This window comes from Epinephelus moara, chromosome 17 (assembly GCF_006386435.1).
Source record: "Epinephelus moara isolate mb chromosome 17, YSFRI_EMoa_1.0, whole genome shotgun sequence".
Taxonomy (NCBI): Eukaryota; Metazoa; Chordata; class Actinopteri; order Perciformes; family Serranidae; genus Epinephelus; species Epinephelus moara.
The window spans coordinates 34,509,945-34,530,700 of record NC_065522.1 but is presented as its reverse complement, the minus strand read 5'-3'; the positions used below and the strand labels follow the sequence as shown (position 1 = coordinate 34,530,700).

Sequence of the window (20,756 nt, the reverse complement as noted above, 5' to 3'; positions counted from 1 at the left end):
CTTCTTATTATTATTATTATTATTATTATGCCTGTGTATTAATATGGTTTTAATGGTGAGTTTGTTGCTGGTGGAATGCTGCAACACCAAGGCACATTTACACTGACAACATTACTGCACACCATTTATTGATCTGTTAGGATATCAGCAACACAAACCACACAGAGCTGTTAATAAAACAAACTAAGTAAAGGTTGGGAGCCTATCAATGATTTACAGACTTTAGCCACGTTGTCAGATGAGCTGACTGAGACACACAACATTCAGCAGGTATGTGGTCTTTGTCTCACATTTATTCTAAAATAAAGTAGAAACTTTTAGAAAAAAAGTGTGTGCACGATGAGTTATGATCTCTTAACCAGAACTTTATATTAGAACAGATAAAAAATCTATTTCACAGCGTTTGCGTGGGAAAAATTCATGCAGATGCAAAATTGATTTCAAATGCAGGTCATTATAAATAGAAGTCTTTTCTAATTAAAACAGCCCTGAAATGTTTTTTTGAATGTGGAGCATGTTATCAAGTCACCTGTTTGTTTAACACCAAACTGTGACAGAGTCTGTACTGTGATGAATGTACCGGAGGTTCTGAACTTTGTAACATAGAAAGGGCTGAAGTGTAACTAAACTATTTAACAAACTTCAAGCTTCAAAACACCTTTTAATTCATTATGGGATGTTTAAATGTCTTAAGCTACAAAAGTGAAATGTGTCGTAAAATGTGAGGTTTATTGAATCAAGTGTAGACAGACTCACTGTCATGACTCTGTAAATATTTGGAAAAGGGTTGTCACCACAGAGAATGAAGGAAAAGTGTATGTGTTCTCACAGGTGTTGAGTTTGTGGGAATCTAAAGAGTATGATATTATATGATAAAATATAATATGTGCAACTTACTGGTAGAAGACAGCAGGTGGCAGTTAAGATTTTTTAATTTGTTGGAGCCTCCTGCATGAGTACAAAAAAGTTCAGATGTGATATTCAGTGTATAATTCAGCTCTTTAGATTGACTGCATTCTTTTAAGGGGATATTTTGCCACTTTTCAACCAGCTTCATATCATAATTATGTGGCTAGTGTATGTAAATGACCTGTGGTAAACTTCTCTCCATCTAATCAGAGCCTAGATCTCCCGGCTCCCCCTCTGAGCAAAACTCTGCCAAATGATGCCAAGTGTCATCCGGCGGAGTTTCGCTGGCTCTCAGGGCTGTTGCAACAGGCTGTATTTCCACTATGCTGTGCTGCCCACTCTCTGTGATGAGACCACGGACACACAGAAGTGGACCAACAGACAGATCCGCCCGTCTCTCTCTCTTAAACTTTGTCCAGCCTCGGTAAAACTAGACAGTGTCGATCAAATATAAATCAAGATTGCATTGCCTATTTCTCACCTCAAATTTTTGCAGAAAAATGTTTTAGCTACTGTTTAACTATAATACAAGCTTGCTGTGTCATTGTGTCAAACATACCAGTTTGCATTTTGTCACCCACCAGCGGGAGTGTTTATTGGTCCATTGAGCTGCACTGCATTCTGGTAGTTGTAGGTTTTCTAACTCTTGAGTGAAAAAAATGCCACAGCCCTTTTCTCTGTTTTCTCTGATCACGTAGAACCATTTCCAAAAGTATTTGTGTCTTTCTGCTGCAGAGACAGCCCAGGTTTATGAGACCATCTTTCCTGCAGTGAAATACTTTTTTCAGCATGTTTAGATGTAATTTTGGCCCAAGTTTTACATTAAGAATGACTTGAAAGCCTTTTCCCCTGTAACTTACACTGTCGTCACTGTTTGCTGTTTATTTTCAGCACTCCATGATGCTCTTCCACGCAGACGAAAGGCCCCTTAAATCTCATCTCAGACCCCTCAGTGTTCTGGTTTTCCATCTCCTCCTAACACACTCCTGTAGAGGTAACTCAAACAGATACGTCCTCATAGGTCACTATTATGGCACTGATAAGTCAAAACTATGGGGCGACCACCAGAACTGCATGTTTCCTGTCTGCCTTCAATCAATGAAGGCTAAAGTGCTGACAAGAAAGAGTCCCAGTTATGTTTTAATACAGACGTCACTGCTGTGTGAAGACAATATTCTGTGTTACTGATGCTGTGTCTTATAGGAGTGGGTGAGGCCTCACAGAGTTGAGCAAATGTACTTCCTCTGTGAACATTAAAACAGACATTTGTCTTCCAGGTCAGTCTCAGCTGATTGGCTCCTCTCAGCCAATAGTAGCAACAGTCGGTGATGACATCATTTTGCCATGTCGTCTGGAGCCTGCAGAAGATGTTACTGACTTGACGTTGGAGTGGACGAGACCTGACCTGAACCCCAGATTTGTCTACGTGTGGCGTTCTGAACAGGAACTTGTGAGTAAAAAACACAAGTCCTTTGAGGGAAGAACATCACTGTTCGTCGATGAGCTGAAGTTTGGAAACGTTTCACTGAGACTGTCCAAAGTCAAACTCTCTGATCGCGGAACATACAGATGTTTTATTCCAACACTGGCCAGGCACACTGTTGTTCAAGTAGTTGTTGGTAAGTGCATAATGTATGTGTTCATGGTGCATGTTTAGCTCAGTGTCTCTACCTCCAGAAAAAAGATGAACACATCTGAAATACTAAAAGTCAGGAAGGGATACTTTACAGGTACTCTTCTGACACATGTACAGTTCAGAATTCAAGATTTGTGTCATTAGATAGACATCTTTCAAGATGCTTAACTAATTTTGATAATATCTTAATGCACTATGTATGAGCTGTCACTTCCAGTAATTGCACTGTCATGCATTTTTCCTTTCGCTCATCATCAGGTGTTGTCTCCTCACCAGTCATAACTTTAGCAGGGATTGATAAAGCCACCAGTGGAGTGGTGTTACAGTGTGAGTCTGCAGGCTGGCATCCAGAGCCTGAGGTGTTGTGGCTGGACGGTGAGGGAAAGCTCCTCTCTGCTGGACCTACAGAGACAGTCAGAGGTCCTGATGACCTCTATACTGTCAGCAGCAGAGTGACTGTGGAGAAGAGACACAGCAACAGCTTCACCTGTAGAGTCCAACAGAGGAACATCAACCAGACCAGAGAGACACACATCCAGGTTCCAGGTAGGAAATGTTTATTTTTACAGTGTGGTTACTGTTTCAGTGTTAAATAGCTGAGCTCCAGCTTTATATAGATGTCATGTTGTTTTGTGTTTTATCATTTCAGATGATTTCTTTAAGGTCCAGTCCAATTCTTCCATCATTACTGGTTTGGCTGTTAGTTTGGCTGTTAGTTTGGCTGTTTGCATCATGTTTGTTGTCTTACTCCTCATTTTATTGTGGAAATGGAGGCAAAACATAATCAGTAAGTCTGAAATTAATTTGCAGTGCTTTGTGAATGTGAAGTTATTCTCACAGGGTTTACAGGGAGCAGTGATATGAACTGTCAGGAGTCTGACATTTATAGCTCCTTTTAGACTGAAATGTCTATACTTTTACACAGAGACCAAGAGAAGATACTGTGGTGAAACTGAGAGAGGACAAAAGATGAACAGCTCTAAAACCAGCAAAACTGAAGATCAGTCTGTTCCTGATGAAGAAAGAGAGCACCTCATGACAACTGACACAGTGGAAATGAAGGTTTCAAAGGGAAAAGGGGAAAAACAAAGCAAACATGTAAGTAGAGAAACATAATCTGTGTTAAGAACGGGATTAAGAAGACAAGAAGAGCAGCTGTGACAGAGAGATAACTTTAACTGATGTTGGGACAACCAGAGGTTCAAGAAAAATGGGACAGATGAGGCACAGCTGAGACAGACAGAGAGATGAAGATGAAGACAAATATCAGTGGAGACTGAGATAACAGCAAAAGAGAGATAAGCCATAAATGCATGTCAATATTTGTTATTGCCAGTAATAAAGTTACGTCTCACATCTGGTCTTTGTTCATTTCTCTCCTCTGTCAGATTAAGAAGCAGAGATGTCAGCAGCAGCTCCTGGAGGAGCAGCAGAGGAGGGAGGAAGCTGAGAAGGGAGTTCAGACTCTGAAAGAAGAGCTGGAGACCAAGAAGAAGGAGGTCCATCTTTACTTTCATAATATAACACATTGATTTCAGTGTGAAGTCACATTCCTGGTGTCATCCATAGTGTAGATGAGGTCAAACTCACAGTAGTTTGTTCAGGGCAGTTACAAAATAAAGTCATTCCAAGACCAGTCCAAATACAGACAGACTTTATATTTAAATGTTTTCAGTTTAAATGTTAATACAGTGAACATTGTCTCTCACTGTCATCACTTTCTCTCTGTCCTTCCAGGTTGAAACTAAACAATCTGAGCTGCAGCGGCTCCATGAAGAGAAGCAGAGGAAAGAGGACGAGCTGCAGACACTGAAGGAAGAGCTGGAGACCAAAAACAAAGAGGTTCATGTTTCATCTTCATCTTTCTGTAGAGAGAGAGAGAGTCAGCTGTCATGACTCAACATTTTCAGCCCATTCTCATTCAGAAGTCGTCAAATACCATTGCTTTGTCAGTGATTTTGGTGTTTGACACTGATGCCAAAGGCTACCTTTTGTGGCGTCAGTTCATAATTGGCTGGGCGCCACTGGTTGCATTGGTATGATATGCCACCAGACCGCATCAGTTGGAAAAGCTACCGGTAACAGTGTAATATAAAGAGCTGGAAAGCCCCTATAGGGCGGGCGGTGTGATGGCTGAATCAAACAAACCCTGGACTTTCACTTGGAAACCTGGTGTTCACTTCCCACATGTATGTAGAGCCAAATTAGGATGTTGTTTTGTAAACCTAACCATGTGCTTTTGTTGATGTTCCACCGTTGTTTGCCAACTGTGACACCCCTCCCACTGTCTGTCCTCCCCTCCAGGCTATAAAAGGTGCCTCATGTGTTCACTTGCTCTCTCTCTTCCTGCAGCAGTCATCCACCCTGCATCATTGCTTTTTGGTTTGCACCTTCAACACCTCCACAGCACACCTGACACACATCCATGCATGGCTTTCAGTACTGACTTTGCTGACCTACATACTCCATTGGTTATTTAAGTTAATCTTAGTTTGATAAATTATGTTGTTTTCTCTAAATCTTGTGTGTGTGGACTCCCTACATGTCACATTCATTGAGCCAGTTTGTCAACAGCAGATGCGGAAAGCGCTCGACATGTAGATGCGAATGTCCACTGACAAAGCAATGATATGTGATGACTTGGGATGAGAATGTGTTGGCATTTCTGCAGCTGGAGGTACACGAATTTGATCAACAGATAAGATACACTTGAATATGGATGAAGCAAATGTTTTACCCAGTGTAACTGTCCCCTCAGGTTGGATAATTACTCAGATGCTTTAATGTGGTGCTCATGTGTCTCTGTATGTCCTTTTATTTCCTCAGCTGGAGACAGAAAGACAAGGCCTCTTCTTTTCTCCTTGGGTAAGTGGTCATGATATAAGTACAATACATACTAAACATGAATAAAATATAAAACAATCTCTGGTTTCCTAATATTAAAAAATCCACACAAAGTGCATCTATTACATTGATATGTCAATTTATATAATGTACAGATTGTGGCTTGTGAATGAAAACACAGATAAGCATTAAGGGTTCATTAACAGATAAACTGTGCAGCCCCCCAAAAATGAATAAAAGCAGAAGAGCAGCAGGGAGATTCTGTATCTGTATGGTGCCTGAATTTGCAAATCCTAGGATGGTAAAGGAATAACCCGCCTTACTCTCACTCCGCCTCTGACTGCTTTACCCTGACATTCTTACTCTAACCTGAACCAATCCCACTCCTCTTGCCTAAACCTGACTAATCCAACTAGTGAAGGCAATGAGTACTAGCCAGTCATAGGGAGAGATTAGCAGGTCATTCCTTCACCTTTCTAGGATTTGCAAATTTGTGTTCAGTGTAGTGAGGGTAAACCATGTTACCACCCACACCCCTGAGATAAAGCTGCACAGGAAACTTTGCTGCTGAAATGCAGCTGAGCTTTCTCAGAAAAAGAAAAAAATACATATGCTTAATTTTCTTTCTATTTTTCTTTCTTAATTTAGAAGAGGAAAGAAGCTGAGAAGGAAGTGGAGACACTAACAAAGCAGCTGGAGACCCAACAGATGGATTTAGACACCAAAATCAAAAAGGTTTCTATTTGTTTCCTTTCCTCTTGAGATGATTTTCAGCCACCTACCTGTTTGTTTTCAGTTTAGCTTCTCTGTCTGGGTCTAAGTCACTTCCAGAACCGAGTCAAGTAAAGACCAGGTCTAAGAGAGCTTGAGACTAGAATGATTTGAGTCCTTGTCAGACAATAACCCAAAGTTTCTAGTTTTAAAGAATATGACTGTAGAGGCTGTATTTACATGTATTTACCCCTCAGATGGTGGAGAGAGACACAAACAGCAGGTTTCATTCAAATGAGACAAATGAGGAGAGTTTTTGGTAATTTGGTTGAAATTGGATCTTAAACATTTCACTGACAGTTGACAGATCTGTTCCTGAACCACCTCTGCACAGATCAGACTGGTCAGGTATAATTCTTGGGGCAGCTGTGGATCAGGAGGCAGAGCAGGTTGTCCACTGATCACAGAGTTGGCTGTTTGATCCCTGGCTTTGTTATGTCTGGGGAAACAGTAGCTGTCTCTCATTAAAGTCTAATGTGTTGTTGATCAGTATTTCACAATCTGCTCTGTATGTAGATTTTGTCACTCTATAACAACTTCACCTGACTTCCTCCTTTGCTCCCGTCTTAATTACGACGGCCTCTACAGAGCAGTGTCACTTGAACATAATATTGTTTTGGGACACTTGCTGAAATGACTGATGCTGATGTTGGGGAACAGTTTATGTTTTTGACTGGTTGTTGCAGTTGTGCCGGTGAAATAGGACCCAAGGAAGAATAGGAGTTATTATAAAAACACCTTCAGGAATGTTTATCTGTTCACAGCAGCTTAAATTAGACGTATTACAACAATTTCATGGGCTCATTACATTGATTCTCTTTTGTTGTTTCATGTTGTATCACATAAATTCAAATATGCATCAATAATAAAACATGTGTCTCGTCTTCTCTTTCCTGCCAGATTGATGAGAAACAAGCTGAAGTCCAGCAGCTCCAGAATCAGACTCAGAGGATGGAGTCCAACCTGCAGACCCTGATGGAGACTCTGTCCAAAAACATGGAGGTCCATCTCTCTTTCTTAACTCTGCTGTGTCTAATACGATTTCCAGTCTAGTTCTAGTAAGGAGGGCCCACTGTCAACATGTGAAAGTTTAAAGTGTGCTGGTTCACTGTAGAGGTGTGAATCATAAATCACTTTTTTGAATTGTTAGTTCAGTTCAAGGATTCATAGTCACTGACTGTGCAGTTTGTTTACTTTGTTTCCCAAGCTAAGCAGTCACATTTTCATTTTTAATAGGTTTTAACCAGAGTACCATACTAACAGTGTAACCAATTTAAATACATTATTTGTGTATGCACAGATAATGCACTCTGCCGGGATATGCAAAACAACCAAATATTTGCGGTAACATTTAGTATTAATTTCAATTTCAGGACATTCAGCAACACCTATCCTCTATAACTTCTCATCACAGATTAAAGGTCATCATGACTCATTCCAAGTGCCAGAAGAAAATGTTAGCATTATACATTTCTTCAAACCATGAACATGTTAAATTTGTATGTTTCATATCAATGTTTCTAAAGTGACCTAAAGTATGGGCTGACTTTGTCATCTGGAGGTGGAGGGAATGGTGGATGGTGTGACACCTGCCAAGTTGCAGACCACTGTCAGAGACCAGCAAACAACAAACTGATTGTTCTGGTGTTTTATCATTTGCTGTTTACGCTCTGAACATGAGTGTATTGTAGCAACCCGTTGGTGTGTTTATGTTGGCTTTTAAGGCTCCAATCATTGGTGTTAAGTAGCTTGTCGATGTAATTCCATCTGCTTTTTAGGGTCCAGTCTATAGTTTATAGCAGTGTCGGGCATGTTAATCTAAAAATGTAATAAACTCTTTTCAAAAGTAATATTATTTTACAAATTACACTCTGCCAACAGTAATTCCTTACATTACTAAGTATATTATTTTTATGTTACATCACATAGAATTGGTAATTGTGTATCTCTAGAAAATCAGATGTGTGCCTCTGTGTGAAGGTCAGGGTAATCGTCGCTAGGTGTAGCTAAAGCTAGATCACTTGCCAGTGATTCCTGTGGCTCTGTCTGAAAGACAGAGAGTCACTCATGGAGCAACATTTCATCCTCAAAATATCCAACCACAAGCTTCATCACTTCTTTGTATCCTGCAGCTGTCCATGATGAAAAACCAGTTCTGGTTGTTTAGTCAGTGCCGGGCTACAGTCGACCTTGGCGGCCGAGGAGGGCTCACTTTTGGTGGGGTTTATTTCCTGGAGCTTCACGTTTTTGTGCTGTTGGTTGGAGTTGTTGTTTCAGACTGGAGGTTTGAGGACGTGTTTTTTACAGTGCAGCAACAGTGTTGGTTAATAGGGACCTATCACAGTGATTTCATCAGATTATTGAGGTCCAATCTTGTGGGTTTTTTGGGGGGGGCAGGGGCATCTGTCAGCTTTTTAGTCTCAAATCATTTGGGTTTTTAGTGATGAGTCAATGTTTTTCAGTTGACTTTTTAGGCTGTAGTTGTGGGTGTGGTTTAGCAGCCTGTCTGTTTCTCCATCTGCCTTTTAGACTCCAGTGATAGATATTTTGTAGCAGCCCAGGTATTTTTATTGGCTTTTTAGGCTCCAAATGCAGGTATTTTCTATTAACCCTGATAGGGCCACAAAAAGCTTCTTTTTTTTTCTGGAGATTGGACTGCTTTGTGTATTGAACAATTCAGACCTTGCACTTAAAGCTGCTTGTGGAGGCTCATAGTTATTTTTAGTTCACTTTTACTCATGAAATAGTGTGTATTCTTGAGGTTTTACAAACCTGTGCATTTTCTTTACCATAAAACATTTGCAGAGCTGGTTTTCTAAGTATTTTAAGTTTGTCTTTATTGGTTTACCTCATAAACCACTAATAAATCTTGAATGAAAGAACATGGCTATCTTAATCTTCCTCTTTCTCCCCAGTTGGAAAGAAGCAGAGTCACTCCAGCCCACTCTTCCTCCTCTGCTGTAAGTGGCCAGGTACAATTGATACATGTTAATGTTTCCTGGTAAACATAAAGCTTACTTTAGAATCACTGGCAGTGGAAGAAGTTTGACCTTACTGAGAGTAATTTCGTTAAAGATTAGTTTTACTGGTCAAACTGTGGAATGCAGAGTTTCTGACACAAGAATATCCAAGTGCTCTCATCTGAACATAACATACAAAATCTAAAACAATCTGATCTTGAGACGTGCTTGATATTTGTCATGTTGTGTTACCTTCATTCTCATTCTCTTACAAGAAACATGACTCGAATCAGTCTCCTCTCTCTTGCTTTTGGTCAAAGTGGCCGATAGTTTCCAGACAGAAGTTCCAGGAGGAGCAGCAGAGGAGGGAGGGAGCTGAGAACAAGGTTCAGATTCTGGAGGAGAAGCTGCAGAGTCAGATCAAGCAGGTTTGTATTTGTATTCACCACCCAACCTGATCTCACAGAAATACGTGAAATGACCACAACCTCTTAACACCGCATTCCGTGGTGGCAGCACGTAATGGGTTGAAATTACGTGCCAGTACCACGAAAACAATGCCAATGTAAAGTTAATTAGGATCCATTGTCGTGATGGACACGCGGATTCCCTGATTCAACAACGTCACATCAACCTGGTTTTCCTCAGTGATGTCTTTAACATTCCTGTACACACACAAAAACATGAAAGTGTCCTTGATAACTCAACAATATGACAGGTTAATGTCAAAGCCATGAAATAAAATCAATGTATTTTGCCAGCTTTTGATAGCGTAGGGCTTTAAGAGCATTGTGCTGTGGGCGGATGGGGCGTGTTCCACTACTGTTTTGTAGCTGCTGTCTGCCGTCTGTGGGCTTCATTCCATTTCAAATTGGTGCTGGTCTCCTGCAACCCGAATCCAAACACCACTGTCTGTGTGTGTGTGTGCGTGTGTGCATCAAATCTTGTACCATTGCAATATAAACAGGATGAAGACGGGATGATCAAACTGGACTTTACATTTCACATCCCTCATTTAATCTCTGCACTTGGACTTAAGTGTGTGCATTGCATTCAACTTCCACTGTTACATAAACTAAATTTGTTGACTCCTGATTGTGATTTTGCTTGATAATTGTTGTTTTGCTTGTTGATTGTTGCTTCTTTTAATTGTTTGTAACAGTTGTTTTGAAAGGTGCTATAAATAAAGTTATTATAAATGGCATTTTAGTGATAGGAGTTCTTCCGGATGTAGAGTTTTCAAATAATGTTGTAAAAAAGTAAATCTACTGAATATGTCAAATATCTAGTACAGCCGAACTATCATGTTATTATTATTATTATTATTATTGTTGAGGGGAAATTATAAAAGAGGAATATATTTGCTGTTTTAATAACGTAAGGGGAACAATTTATCCTCTATAAACTATAATCTAACTACTTCATCACATCAAAATGACAGTTATATCACACACAATTCAATGTTTTTATAGAACAAACAATCATAACTAATGCATTATAATGAATTCAGTCAAATGACGATAAAAATAGCAATAAGAAAGTTTTCTAAACTAGATAACATTAACCATCGGCCACTGTGTGACATTGTTGAACCAGGGAATTTGTGTGTCCACCACGACAAAGGATCCATTGGTATGCAGTGTTAAGAGGTCGTGGTCATTTCACGTATTTCTGTGAGATCAGGTTGTCTCCACCATAAATTTCTTTCTTTCCAGCCACCCACTTCTGTCTTTCCAGTTTCCCTTCAAAGTGGTTCATCTTTTCTTGATATTGATATTTGTTTCCACCTCTTTGTTTGTTTGTAGTTTTAAGCTTGCTTAAACTGTACAGCAACATAAACCACACAAAGACTCAAAATATTTTAAAATTGAAGCCGCAGAGTTTTGGTGACTTTGGCTTTACTTTTTCATTGTTTGGGCTTCCACAGACCGCTACTGTTGGATGTGCAGAAATTATATGAATAATTGAATAATTGCAAAATCAACATTTTTATTTTTTACAATGACCTCAAAATACCCAAGAAAATGACCTAAAATAGAAAAGTGTTGAAGTGGCAAACATCCTGTTTGCCTCAAACTGAACATATGAAGAAGGTTACAAATTACAGAAATGTACATAAGGCATTTTTATTTCACTAAATGTTTACGTTTTATATTTATCAGTTCCATGCATGATTGGATATGTATTACTTTGGCTGAAGTTTTCTATCCTACACAGTGATGTAACATATGACTGGGGTCAGTTACAGGTCAAACTCCCCGTTCGACATCTCTTAAACAAACTGTTGAAAAACTCCAATAAGAGAAACTGAAGCAGACATAAATGGGATGAAGGACGTCATACTGCTTAAAACGTTACCATTCACAGAAACAAAGCTGATGATGATCAATTTGTTTAAACGGGTTTATGGAAACATTAATGTGACGACTAAAACTTATCATCAGTGCAATTTTAATAAAATAAGGAAAAGTCATTTAGTGTTAAGGTAATGGAACGTGTTATGAAGTAGGTTTTTGAGCTGTTAAAGAGCTCAGGGTCTGCAGGACATTATACAGAAGGTCAAGGTAAAAGATTTGTTATAATACAAGTAAACTAACAGCTAAATGTATATTTGTTGTACGTCTATGTTTGACCGTGATGTACAAACAGTTGTATTCAGCCAATCAGCTCTGAGAGGAAACACAACATTAGATTCAACAGTCCAGATAGTCTCAGGTTTTGTGTCAGAATGTCACTTCCTGCAGATAATCAACATCCGTCTGTCTGTCTGTCTGTCTGTCTGTCTCTGTCTGTCTGTTAGCTTGAGGACAAAGAGCAAGCAGCTGAAATGAAGTGGAAGAAGAACTATGAAGAGCTGATGAAGAACAATAATGAAGCGATCAGCCAGACCAAGAGACATGTACACACACACACACACACACACACACACACAGAGGCAGAGGTTAACACTCACAACAAAGACATTAAAATGTATGAAACAATGATTTAAAGAGGTAATAATTGATATTTTGTAATGACAATGTAAAAAAAATTGACAATGTGTCTGTGAACCTTGAGTGGATGATCAGCTCCCCTCTGCTTTACAGTGCTTTATAATGAGTTTCAGCTCATTGTTTATCTGTCTGAGAGAAGCCTCTGTACTCTACCTGCTCTGCAGCAAACAGCAGACAGACACAGTCAGAGTCCAGCAGGTGAACATAGCTGAGCATTTGAAGTTGTCTAAAGAGACAGATATTTCCCTCAGGAGTTGGAGGAGACCAAAAACAGAGCAAAAATAGAGAGATTATCGTACTGACATTCATCAGGCGACACAGACAGAAAGACTTCTAATAAATCATCATGTTGCTCTGTAGCAGATGTGGAAATAAGCAACTGTTTACTAATGATTCAACATACTGACATAAACGGTCATGATGTGTTGACGTTGTGTTCATAACTTGTCTCTGCTGCCCGCCTGTGGCCTAAAACAGATCAGCTGTTTCAGCTTTAAGAACTGGCTCCTCTCTTTCTCAGTGTCCATGTTATAAGAACCATAACAGACTGTCAGATGTGATGGTGGAGAACATTAGTGACCTGCTGGGTAAAGAGTCAAAACACAGAGTAAATAATCAGTAAACTTCATCATGTATTGGCACTTACAGAAAGTTTTTAACCAGCTGACTGTAAATGAAGAAACACAGACAGACAGATTCTCTGCTGGTCATTCATTCATTCATTCATTCATTCATTCATTCATTCATTCTCTCCTCTGATTTATTAACAAAAACACAACTGTTGCTTTGTTTCATCTAAAGGTCCAACTAGAAAACTGCTGGGGCCTTTAACATGAAGAGTTCATCTCTCATTAGACTTTAATTAAAATGCTGAACAAGTCAGACCATGAAATGCCTTCCTGTCATGTCTCAACTCACACACTTTAATGAGAGAACAGTTCATTCATCTACTGTCTTTATCTTCTCTCTCCTCTCAGGAAATTGAACTAATGGCTGATGTCAAGAAGCTCACAGAGGAGAAACAGAGGATCCAAAACGAGCGGCAGCAGCTGCAAAAAGAGGTTCAGCTTTAATTGATATTTTTGTTTTCACCTATTTAATTGTTTTTAGTTGTTAATCTCACAAGCTCTGCTTCATTTTATCTTTAGCTTGTTCAAAGGTGAAAAATGACTAAACAAGTATTTAAAGATTGTAAATTAAATTGAAGCTATTGGGTTTTATTGAGTTTAGCTTTACTTCCTTATTATTTGGGATCACAGACCTAAACAGCTGCATGTGTAAAATAATATGAATTATTCTTAGAAGAAAAAAAAAGTTCCCTATGTAGATATAAACTGTTTATTCTAAGGTAACCAAAACACATGTATTCATGTTTTCGGGGGATTATACACTAAAGAAAACATACTTCTTATACTGTATTATATATTCCATTTCTGCCAGTATAGCTATCTAAATCCTACTCACTGGACCTTTAATTGATATACCACACTATGGTCCTTTGATTGTCTAAAAGTCAGTCACAGACAGAGTATCCTGTATTGCACAGTGACGTTACTTTGTGTTAGTTAGAGGTCAGAGTCCCTGTTAGATCTTTTTCAAACAAACTGTTAGAAAACTCAGATAAGAGAAACTGAAACATTATCCTTATTGGATGAAGGAGAAGTCGCTGCTAAAAAGTCAGCACCATTCACAGAAACAGAGCAGATAACAATCTATTATATTTAAGCAGGTTTAACTCAAATGTGATGACTGAAACACATCATTAGGTCAAAAGTATGTCTGTAAGCAATTTTAATAAAATGATGAAAAGTCACCAATTATCAAGATGATAAAACACTTCAGTGTTTATTTCAGCTGTTAAAGAGCCCAGAGTCTCCAAGGCTCAAAGACTTCTTATAATACAGGGGAAACTAACAGCTGAATGTTTAGAGCATCTGTGTCTGATTATGATTTATAACTGAAGAACAAGGATACAGAAAACAGCGAGCTAAAGAGAGATGTACACACACACACACACACACACACACACAATGTGCAACAGTCAGTTTTAATTCACATAGCCTAAATTGAGCAACCTCTGTTGTCTTTATAGATGTTTATTGCAGGAGGGAAAAAACACTGAAAGCACATTTTAATTTATGTTTTAGAACAGACATCATGAGAGCAGATTTCTCTTTCTCCATTAAAGTAGAGTCCACAGTAGAATCTAACAGTAAATATACAGCATATCAGCATCAGCTCAGTCTGAACTAACAGCACAGTAACTATGGTAAACAGCCACATACAGTACACAGTCATCAACATATATTTGACACAGTATCATATTTTGTAAATGTAAAGCAGAAGCATCAGTGTCTGCAGTGTTTTTGGTGTGACAGATGAAAACTGTGTGTTAGTGTTTCCAGTATAAATCCACTCAGGGAGATGAAACCTGAGCCAAACTGTGCATGAACAGATTCTTATCACATCATCCAGCAGAATTCATTCAGATATTAATGTAATGTGAACATTTACTTTATTAAATCATGTCTGTCTTCATCTCACAGATGCAGAAGCAGCTCCAGCTTAAAGAGCAGGAGGCAAAGGAAGCTGAGAGAGGCATGAAGGAACTGGCTGACAAAAACATTGAGGTACATCTTTTCACTTTAATCCTTTTTTCAATCTCCTCCATATGAAACTGATTTGTTGCTGAGACCAAGGAGATCAAACAAACCATGAGAGCAAATCTGAGACTCCAGATAACTGAAACTGGGATAAAGTGACACAGAGGAGTGTAACAGTAAATCTGTTTATTGTCCTGTGAGAGAAAATATGATGAAATTAGATTTTACTGATGAACTTCTTTAAACTTTAAGACATTCAGTTTGTTTAGTTCAGTTTATTCTTATTCTGAAGTCATCAAATACTGCAGCTTTGTCAGTGATTTTGGCGTCAGACACCGACGGCAAAAGCCACCTTTTGCGTCGGTATCAGTTTGTAACACAGCCAGATGAAAGCTTTCACGGTGTTTTGATATGCTGCCGGTCACCTGGACCACACCTGTCGTGGCAGTATGATACGTGGACAGATGCTGTCACTTCATAATGTGGCTGGACCAGACCTGTTGTGGCGCTATGATACGCTGGTGGACGGCAGAAACACTGCTGGTAACAACGTCATATAAGGAGCCGGAGGTCTGTATAGGGTAGGTGGGAGGGATGATGGACGGGTCCAACAATCCCTGGACTATCCTCAATGGTCGCTTTTTGCATGGATGTAGAGCCAAACCATGATGTTTTTTTCTAACCACATGCTTTTCTTGACATCCTGGGGTTGGTAGTGGCGTCCCAGAGCATCAACAGCAGATGCAGAAGGATACCTAACATGTCATATATAGGAGTGAAAGGCAGCTGACAAAGCAGTGATATGTGATGACTTCACAGAATGACAACAGGCTGTCTCATCACTAACTACATGTGAAGACTGTCAGTCAAGTGGTGCACTGATTAATACTGATAATATTTACTGTCTCAATGTGCTCAGAGTAAACAGGTTAAAGTTGAGCCAAACTATGTGCACATTAAAATGTAATGAGCTCCAGCCAATCAGAAACTAGTTTCCATTCAGACCAGAATATTATGTGCACTAAATAAAGATGTGCTAAATACAACAACATGTCTCTTCTCTCTTTCCTTCCCTCTCAGTGGCAGAAGAAGCTCAACAATGAGAGGACCAGAAGGGAGGCAGCTGAGAGAGAAGTTGAGGCCTTAAAGAAGAAGCTGAAGACTAAGGTTCATGATTTTTATATTTTACCTGAAGCATTGTTTATTCCTTTATCAGTGTTTTTAACTCAGTCTGTTATAAATCTTCATAAATCATTGATGTTTGTTTGAAACCAAAATGAGACATGAGAGCAAATTTAATGCACCAAATAACACACATGCACGCACGCACGCGCATGCACACACACACACACACACACTATGAGGGGTCAAACGTATCAGCGAACACACACACACTGCATTCACTGCGTACTTGATACGTGTAAATTGCGTGTGCAACCATCACCGTGTACTTGCTTCGCGTGCAATGCGCGTGCAATGCCTGCACACGCCTAGACGTGTGGTTATTTGACGTGTGTGCGTAGACACGTCATGTAATCACAGGGGTCAAAAGTGTAAGCTGTTGAAGCAACAACGTGTCGTGTTACGGATGTGTGACATGTAGCATCACTATGCTAACTAGCTTGCTATGCTAATCAGACGTGCGTGCGTAGACACATCATGTAATCAGAGGGGTCAAAAGTGTCAGCGGTTGAAGCAACAACGCATCGTGTTACGGACGTGTGACACATAGCATCGCTATGCTAACTCTGCTAATCAGATGTGCATGCGTAGACACGTCATGTATCACAGGGGTCAAAAGTGTCAACTCTTGAAGCAACAATGCATCGTGTTACGGACGTGTGACACATAGCATCGCTATGCTAGCTCTGCTAATCCCACGTGCGTGCGTAGACACGCAGGTGTAGTGTATGTGTAGCGTTTGTAACACGCTGTGCACGTGTACTGATAAGACGGGTGAGCGCGTCGTGTGAGTGGAGCGCACAACGCCTGCGCGTCATGTAGCGGCCGTGTGTGTAACACTCATGTCTACATAGTAACCCAATGTAAAATGTAGGCGCGGTTTGATTAGATCTGATGTGTCCTAAGTAGGCGTAAGTGACGCATTGTAGTGTGGTTGGGTGAAACGTTTGACCCTTCATACACATACACACACACTTGATTAGCCTTAAATGACAGTGTGTGTTGTCTCCCTCTCAGCCAAAGACAAATGAATCTGTGCCAGTGCAGCTCGGAGCCAGCTCGCTCCCAGGACCTGTTACTGTGCCTGACATCAACTCATTGCCAAATATATCCATCTTATAAACACATCCAAGGTAATGTTGTTTTGGTGTGGATGAACACTGTATTAGTATTTTTATACCACCCAAAATGAGTGTGTGTATGCAGGTTTTTTAAACACAGGAAGGTCTGATAAAATAGGCAACAGACTGCTTTATCATTGAAGTAGACCAGAGCTGTGTGCACACGGCTCTGCTGCAGACAAGGATGCCTTTGTGTGTGTGTTTTTTCAAACTCAGTGTAAATTAAATTTGTAATAATGTCTGACTGCTGCTTGGATGGAGACAAAAATGTAAACAAAAATGCATTGTGCTGGCAAAGGATTTCAATCTGTTTGTACACCCGTGTATTGCATTCCCTTCACTGCCAGTTGGAGCTGGAGCTGTTAAAACTTGTGACTCCGGCAGAGTAGTTTGACCCGGATAACTTTTCCCATGAAATGAAAAAGCCAGATGTTAGTTTATTTTATTTATTTATCTTTTGGGGGGGTTTTAGTGCAATATGTCATGCAAGTTAACCAAATGTATAAAGAGATATTCTAAAACTAAGCTAATGACCTGCTGTTTACTATTATTGTTGTTGTTATTATTGATGTCAATAATAATAACTAGTCCATGCCCATTGAGTGCACAGTTGCCCACGTACATGTTTGGAAAAAGTAGCTTTGTCACCTTCTACCTATGCCAATCCTCAATGCCTATGTGCAGTTTCACATAGATTGACCACGTCAGTGAGTAGAAAAACGTGGGACAGACAGAATGACTGACTGACAGAATGACACACTGACAGTTTCCGTGATTATGTACAGCATACCATACCATGACTTAGTCATACCAAACATTAGAAAACAACACCAACATTGGTCCACAGGGGGAGCCACAGCGATCGGTCGCATTTTAGCCATTTTGAAGCATTTTTCTGTTGTTATAGCGCCACCCAGTTGCCAATTAGAGTTAAATTTCTCCAGTCACCTTGAGGCGTCCTGTTCTACATATCTACCAAGTTTAGTAAAAATCCATATGGCGGTTAGGCCTAGATAAGAAATGAGCTCTCTAGCGCCCCCATTTTGTTTGATGGGGTCAATAATGGAGGGGTCCCCTCAGATTATGTGTGGTCATATGCCTACAAAGTTGCGTGGTGATGGGTGAAACCCTTGAGATGTTATACACCTTTATGTGATGAGCCACGCCCTCCGCAATATTCATTGCCTTATAGAAGCTCAGTTTTAGTAAGTTTTCCAACTTTTGCCAAGAGGGAACTTTAGATATTGGTCCCTAGATTATGTTCACCCAGTTTCATGCAGATCGCTCAAACTTCCTAACCTTAATAATAGAGCTGTTTTTACAACGAGGCCTTGAATATTATGAGAAAAGAAGGAAAAAAGGGGGGGAAACATTCATAGATAACAGTGTCACTGTCACTATAATCAGGAGGCCATGAAATTGGTTGTGGATTATTTTTCTACAAATACCCAGCATTGATATCTCTATGCAGTTTCTTCACTTACGCTGCTCTGTGCTGTCTAGTGTTCAGATATCCTGAATTAATTGAACTAAATCTATTTTCAAAATGCACATGAGAAAAAGTTTAACATCTACAGAGGATAATATGCATTCAACGTGAAGATTAAAAGAAAAGGAGCATTAAATAATCCACTACCAATTTCATGGCCTCCTGATTATAGTGACAGTGACACTGTCACTATAATCACTTCTATAATCACTTCTCATAATATTCAAGGCCTCATTGTAAAAACAGCTCTATTATTAAGGTTCCATGTTGCTGCAGATAGCTGCACTAGTTAGATATCATATGTTCAAACTGTTACAGTGTACTTGTTAAGTATGTACCCATGCCGTTGGAGCGGAGCTGCACCAATCACATAGGTGTATCTGATATAGGCGGGCCAGAGGCGAGCTAAACAGATGACGACAGCGCTGTGACGACGAAGTCCGGAATCAGTCAGTAAACACTGCAAGATGGCTACGGATGAACACCAGCTGTTTTAAACAGCTTTGGCCGCTACAATGAACGAGTTAGACTTGGCTTTTTCTCTAAACGAGGAACAGAAGACGGCGCTCGAATCTTTCCTTTGCAAGAAGGACGTTTTTGCTGTTTTGCCGACTGGATACGGCAAGAGTCTAATCTATTGTTCTGATTGGTTGTAGTGTTATCCAATTGCGTGCAGTGATATTTTCAAATGCATGCTTGGTGCCGCCCCTCGAGATTTGGGTCTGGATTTCCAGGCTAGTGGAGGGATGTAACACATGCCAACTTAGAATTAAATTTTGGTGTTGATACAACTCAGGGGGCGTGTCCACGGGCCACCCACACGTGGCCGCCCATTCACTTCCATTCATTTTTTGGATGAAGATTACGTGAAAACTGTCCAACCGATTATCACAAAACTTTGTGGAGGCATGTTGCATGGTCAAACTTAGAAGCCATTACATTCTGGAGTGGATCCAATTAACGGGACGGGTCCATGTGCAGGTAGGATTCTATTGCCTGCTCTGGCCACCAGGGGGCGAGTTTCTGATGCCCCAATATCCAGATTTGTTCTAAATATATTTTTCAACACATCTGCCAAATTTGGTGCTTTTATCACAAAAATGAACTATTTTATAACTATGCCGCCACACTATCTGAATAAACTATGCCCCAATGTCCACGACTTCATTCACTAAAGGACACGCCATGTTTCTCCTACCTGCTACACGCTCAGCCTCATGCTTAGATGAAGCAAACCTGCGAGACAGCAGGTTTGCTTCACGGAGTAAGTTGCCAGAGTAACTGACTCAGGGTGTCTCTGAGCTGGCTTCCTGAAACGGAAAACTCCGAGTTTCCCTCATCTCAGGCTCAACATACTCACTTACTAATCCTGCTTTCTGAAATAGGGCCCTGAAGTCCTGGAGCCCTACAGACCAACTACAGATCACACTCATCAGCACTCTGGAGAGACTCAACATCAACTCAGTTTACAACCTCTGAAAGATGATATTTAGCCTGTTGTCCAAGATTTTTTTCCTCTTATCTTAACTTGTTGCTCCTGTTAACCACAATAGTCTCCACATTGTAGTAATGCTTAGTAAACATTAAATCACATAGCTTCCTGATCTGGGATCAACAAAATCTTTGTCATGAAAATCAATTCAAATGTCACTATGTTTTTCTTCTTGTTGTATATTTAGCTATTTGTTTGAAGTGTGGTGAATATCTGCATTTGTTTTTTTGTTACTATTTATATATTTTACTGAGAGGAAACAGCCTTAAATAATCATTGAATACAGATACACTGAAATCTCATTTATTGAACTGTTGCACAGACAAAGGGTGAAATAAACTCAGACTCAAAGTGTGAGTCACCCAGGAAGAGATGGAATATTTACATCAGAACTTCACAGCTCTTTGTTATTCTATGTTTTATATAGTTTGTAATAAAGAGATATAAAGATAAATATATATTATTATTATAATTATTATTCTTATTCTGAGATAAGACTTTGTAAAATATAAATAAAAACAACTTTTTTTATTTACAGTGCTTTTTGTACATTTTTGATGTTTTGCTAAATCACTTGTACTGAAAAAAGCTTCAATGTTAACTAAAACCACACAATGTTTTTTAGTTATATGTTTTCTCTTTCAATCAACAAGTGGGATAATTCTGTGCATCTCCCAAAATACAAAATGTTTCTGTCATTTGATGGTAAAACAAGTAGAAAAATAAGGTCAGATGCCTTTTATGTGTCCCTTTAAT

The 20,756-nt window shown here is 39.6% G+C and overlaps 1 protein-coding gene across 4 annotated transcripts in view; it reads left to right on the top strand.

Moving 5' to 3' along the window:
- Window positions 1-280: 280 nt before the first annotated feature.
- The window catches only part of LOC126403819 (lamin-L(I)-like), a 128,533-nt gene continuing 108,057 nt past the window's right edge, over window positions 281-20,756 (top strand). Inside the window, exons 1-19 of one of the 4 annotated variants that reach the window (XM_050066616.1) lie at window positions 281-1,333; window positions 1,801-1,903; window positions 2,187-2,528; window positions 2,804-3,091; window positions 3,195-3,332; window positions 3,471-3,607; window positions 3,934-4,044; window positions 4,283-4,387; window positions 5,372-5,410; window positions 6,038-6,124; window positions 7,061-7,162; window positions 9,076-9,132; window positions 9,441-9,548; window positions 11,921-12,019; window positions 13,091-13,174; window positions 14,660-14,743; window positions 15,797-15,883; window positions 16,916-17,031; window positions 19,894-20,540. In XM_050066616.1, the coding sequence (XP_049922573.1) occupies window positions 1,163-1,333; window positions 1,801-1,903; window positions 2,187-2,528; window positions 2,804-3,091; window positions 3,195-3,332; window positions 3,471-3,607; window positions 3,934-4,044; window positions 4,283-4,387; window positions 5,372-5,410; window positions 6,038-6,124; window positions 7,061-7,162; window positions 9,076-9,132; window positions 9,441-9,548; window positions 11,921-12,019; window positions 13,091-13,174; window positions 14,660-14,743; window positions 15,797-15,883; window positions 16,916-17,020 (2,247 nt within the window). In that variant the 5' untranslated portion in view covers window positions 281-1,162 and the 3' untranslated portion in view covers window positions 17,021-17,031; window positions 19,894-20,540. Of the gene's footprint in view, window positions 1,334-1,800; window positions 1,904-2,186; window positions 2,529-2,803; window positions 3,092-3,194; window positions 3,333-3,470; window positions 3,644-3,933; window positions 4,045-4,282; window positions 4,388-5,371; window positions 5,411-6,037; window positions 6,125-7,060; window positions 7,163-9,075; window positions 9,133-9,440; window positions 9,549-11,920; window positions 12,020-13,090; window positions 13,175-14,659; window positions 14,744-15,796; window positions 15,884-16,915; window positions 17,032-19,893; window positions 20,541-20,756 lie in introns of those variants that run through there. The other 3 variants (XM_050066615.1, XM_050066614.1, XM_050066613.1) reach the window with 3 other exon arrangements.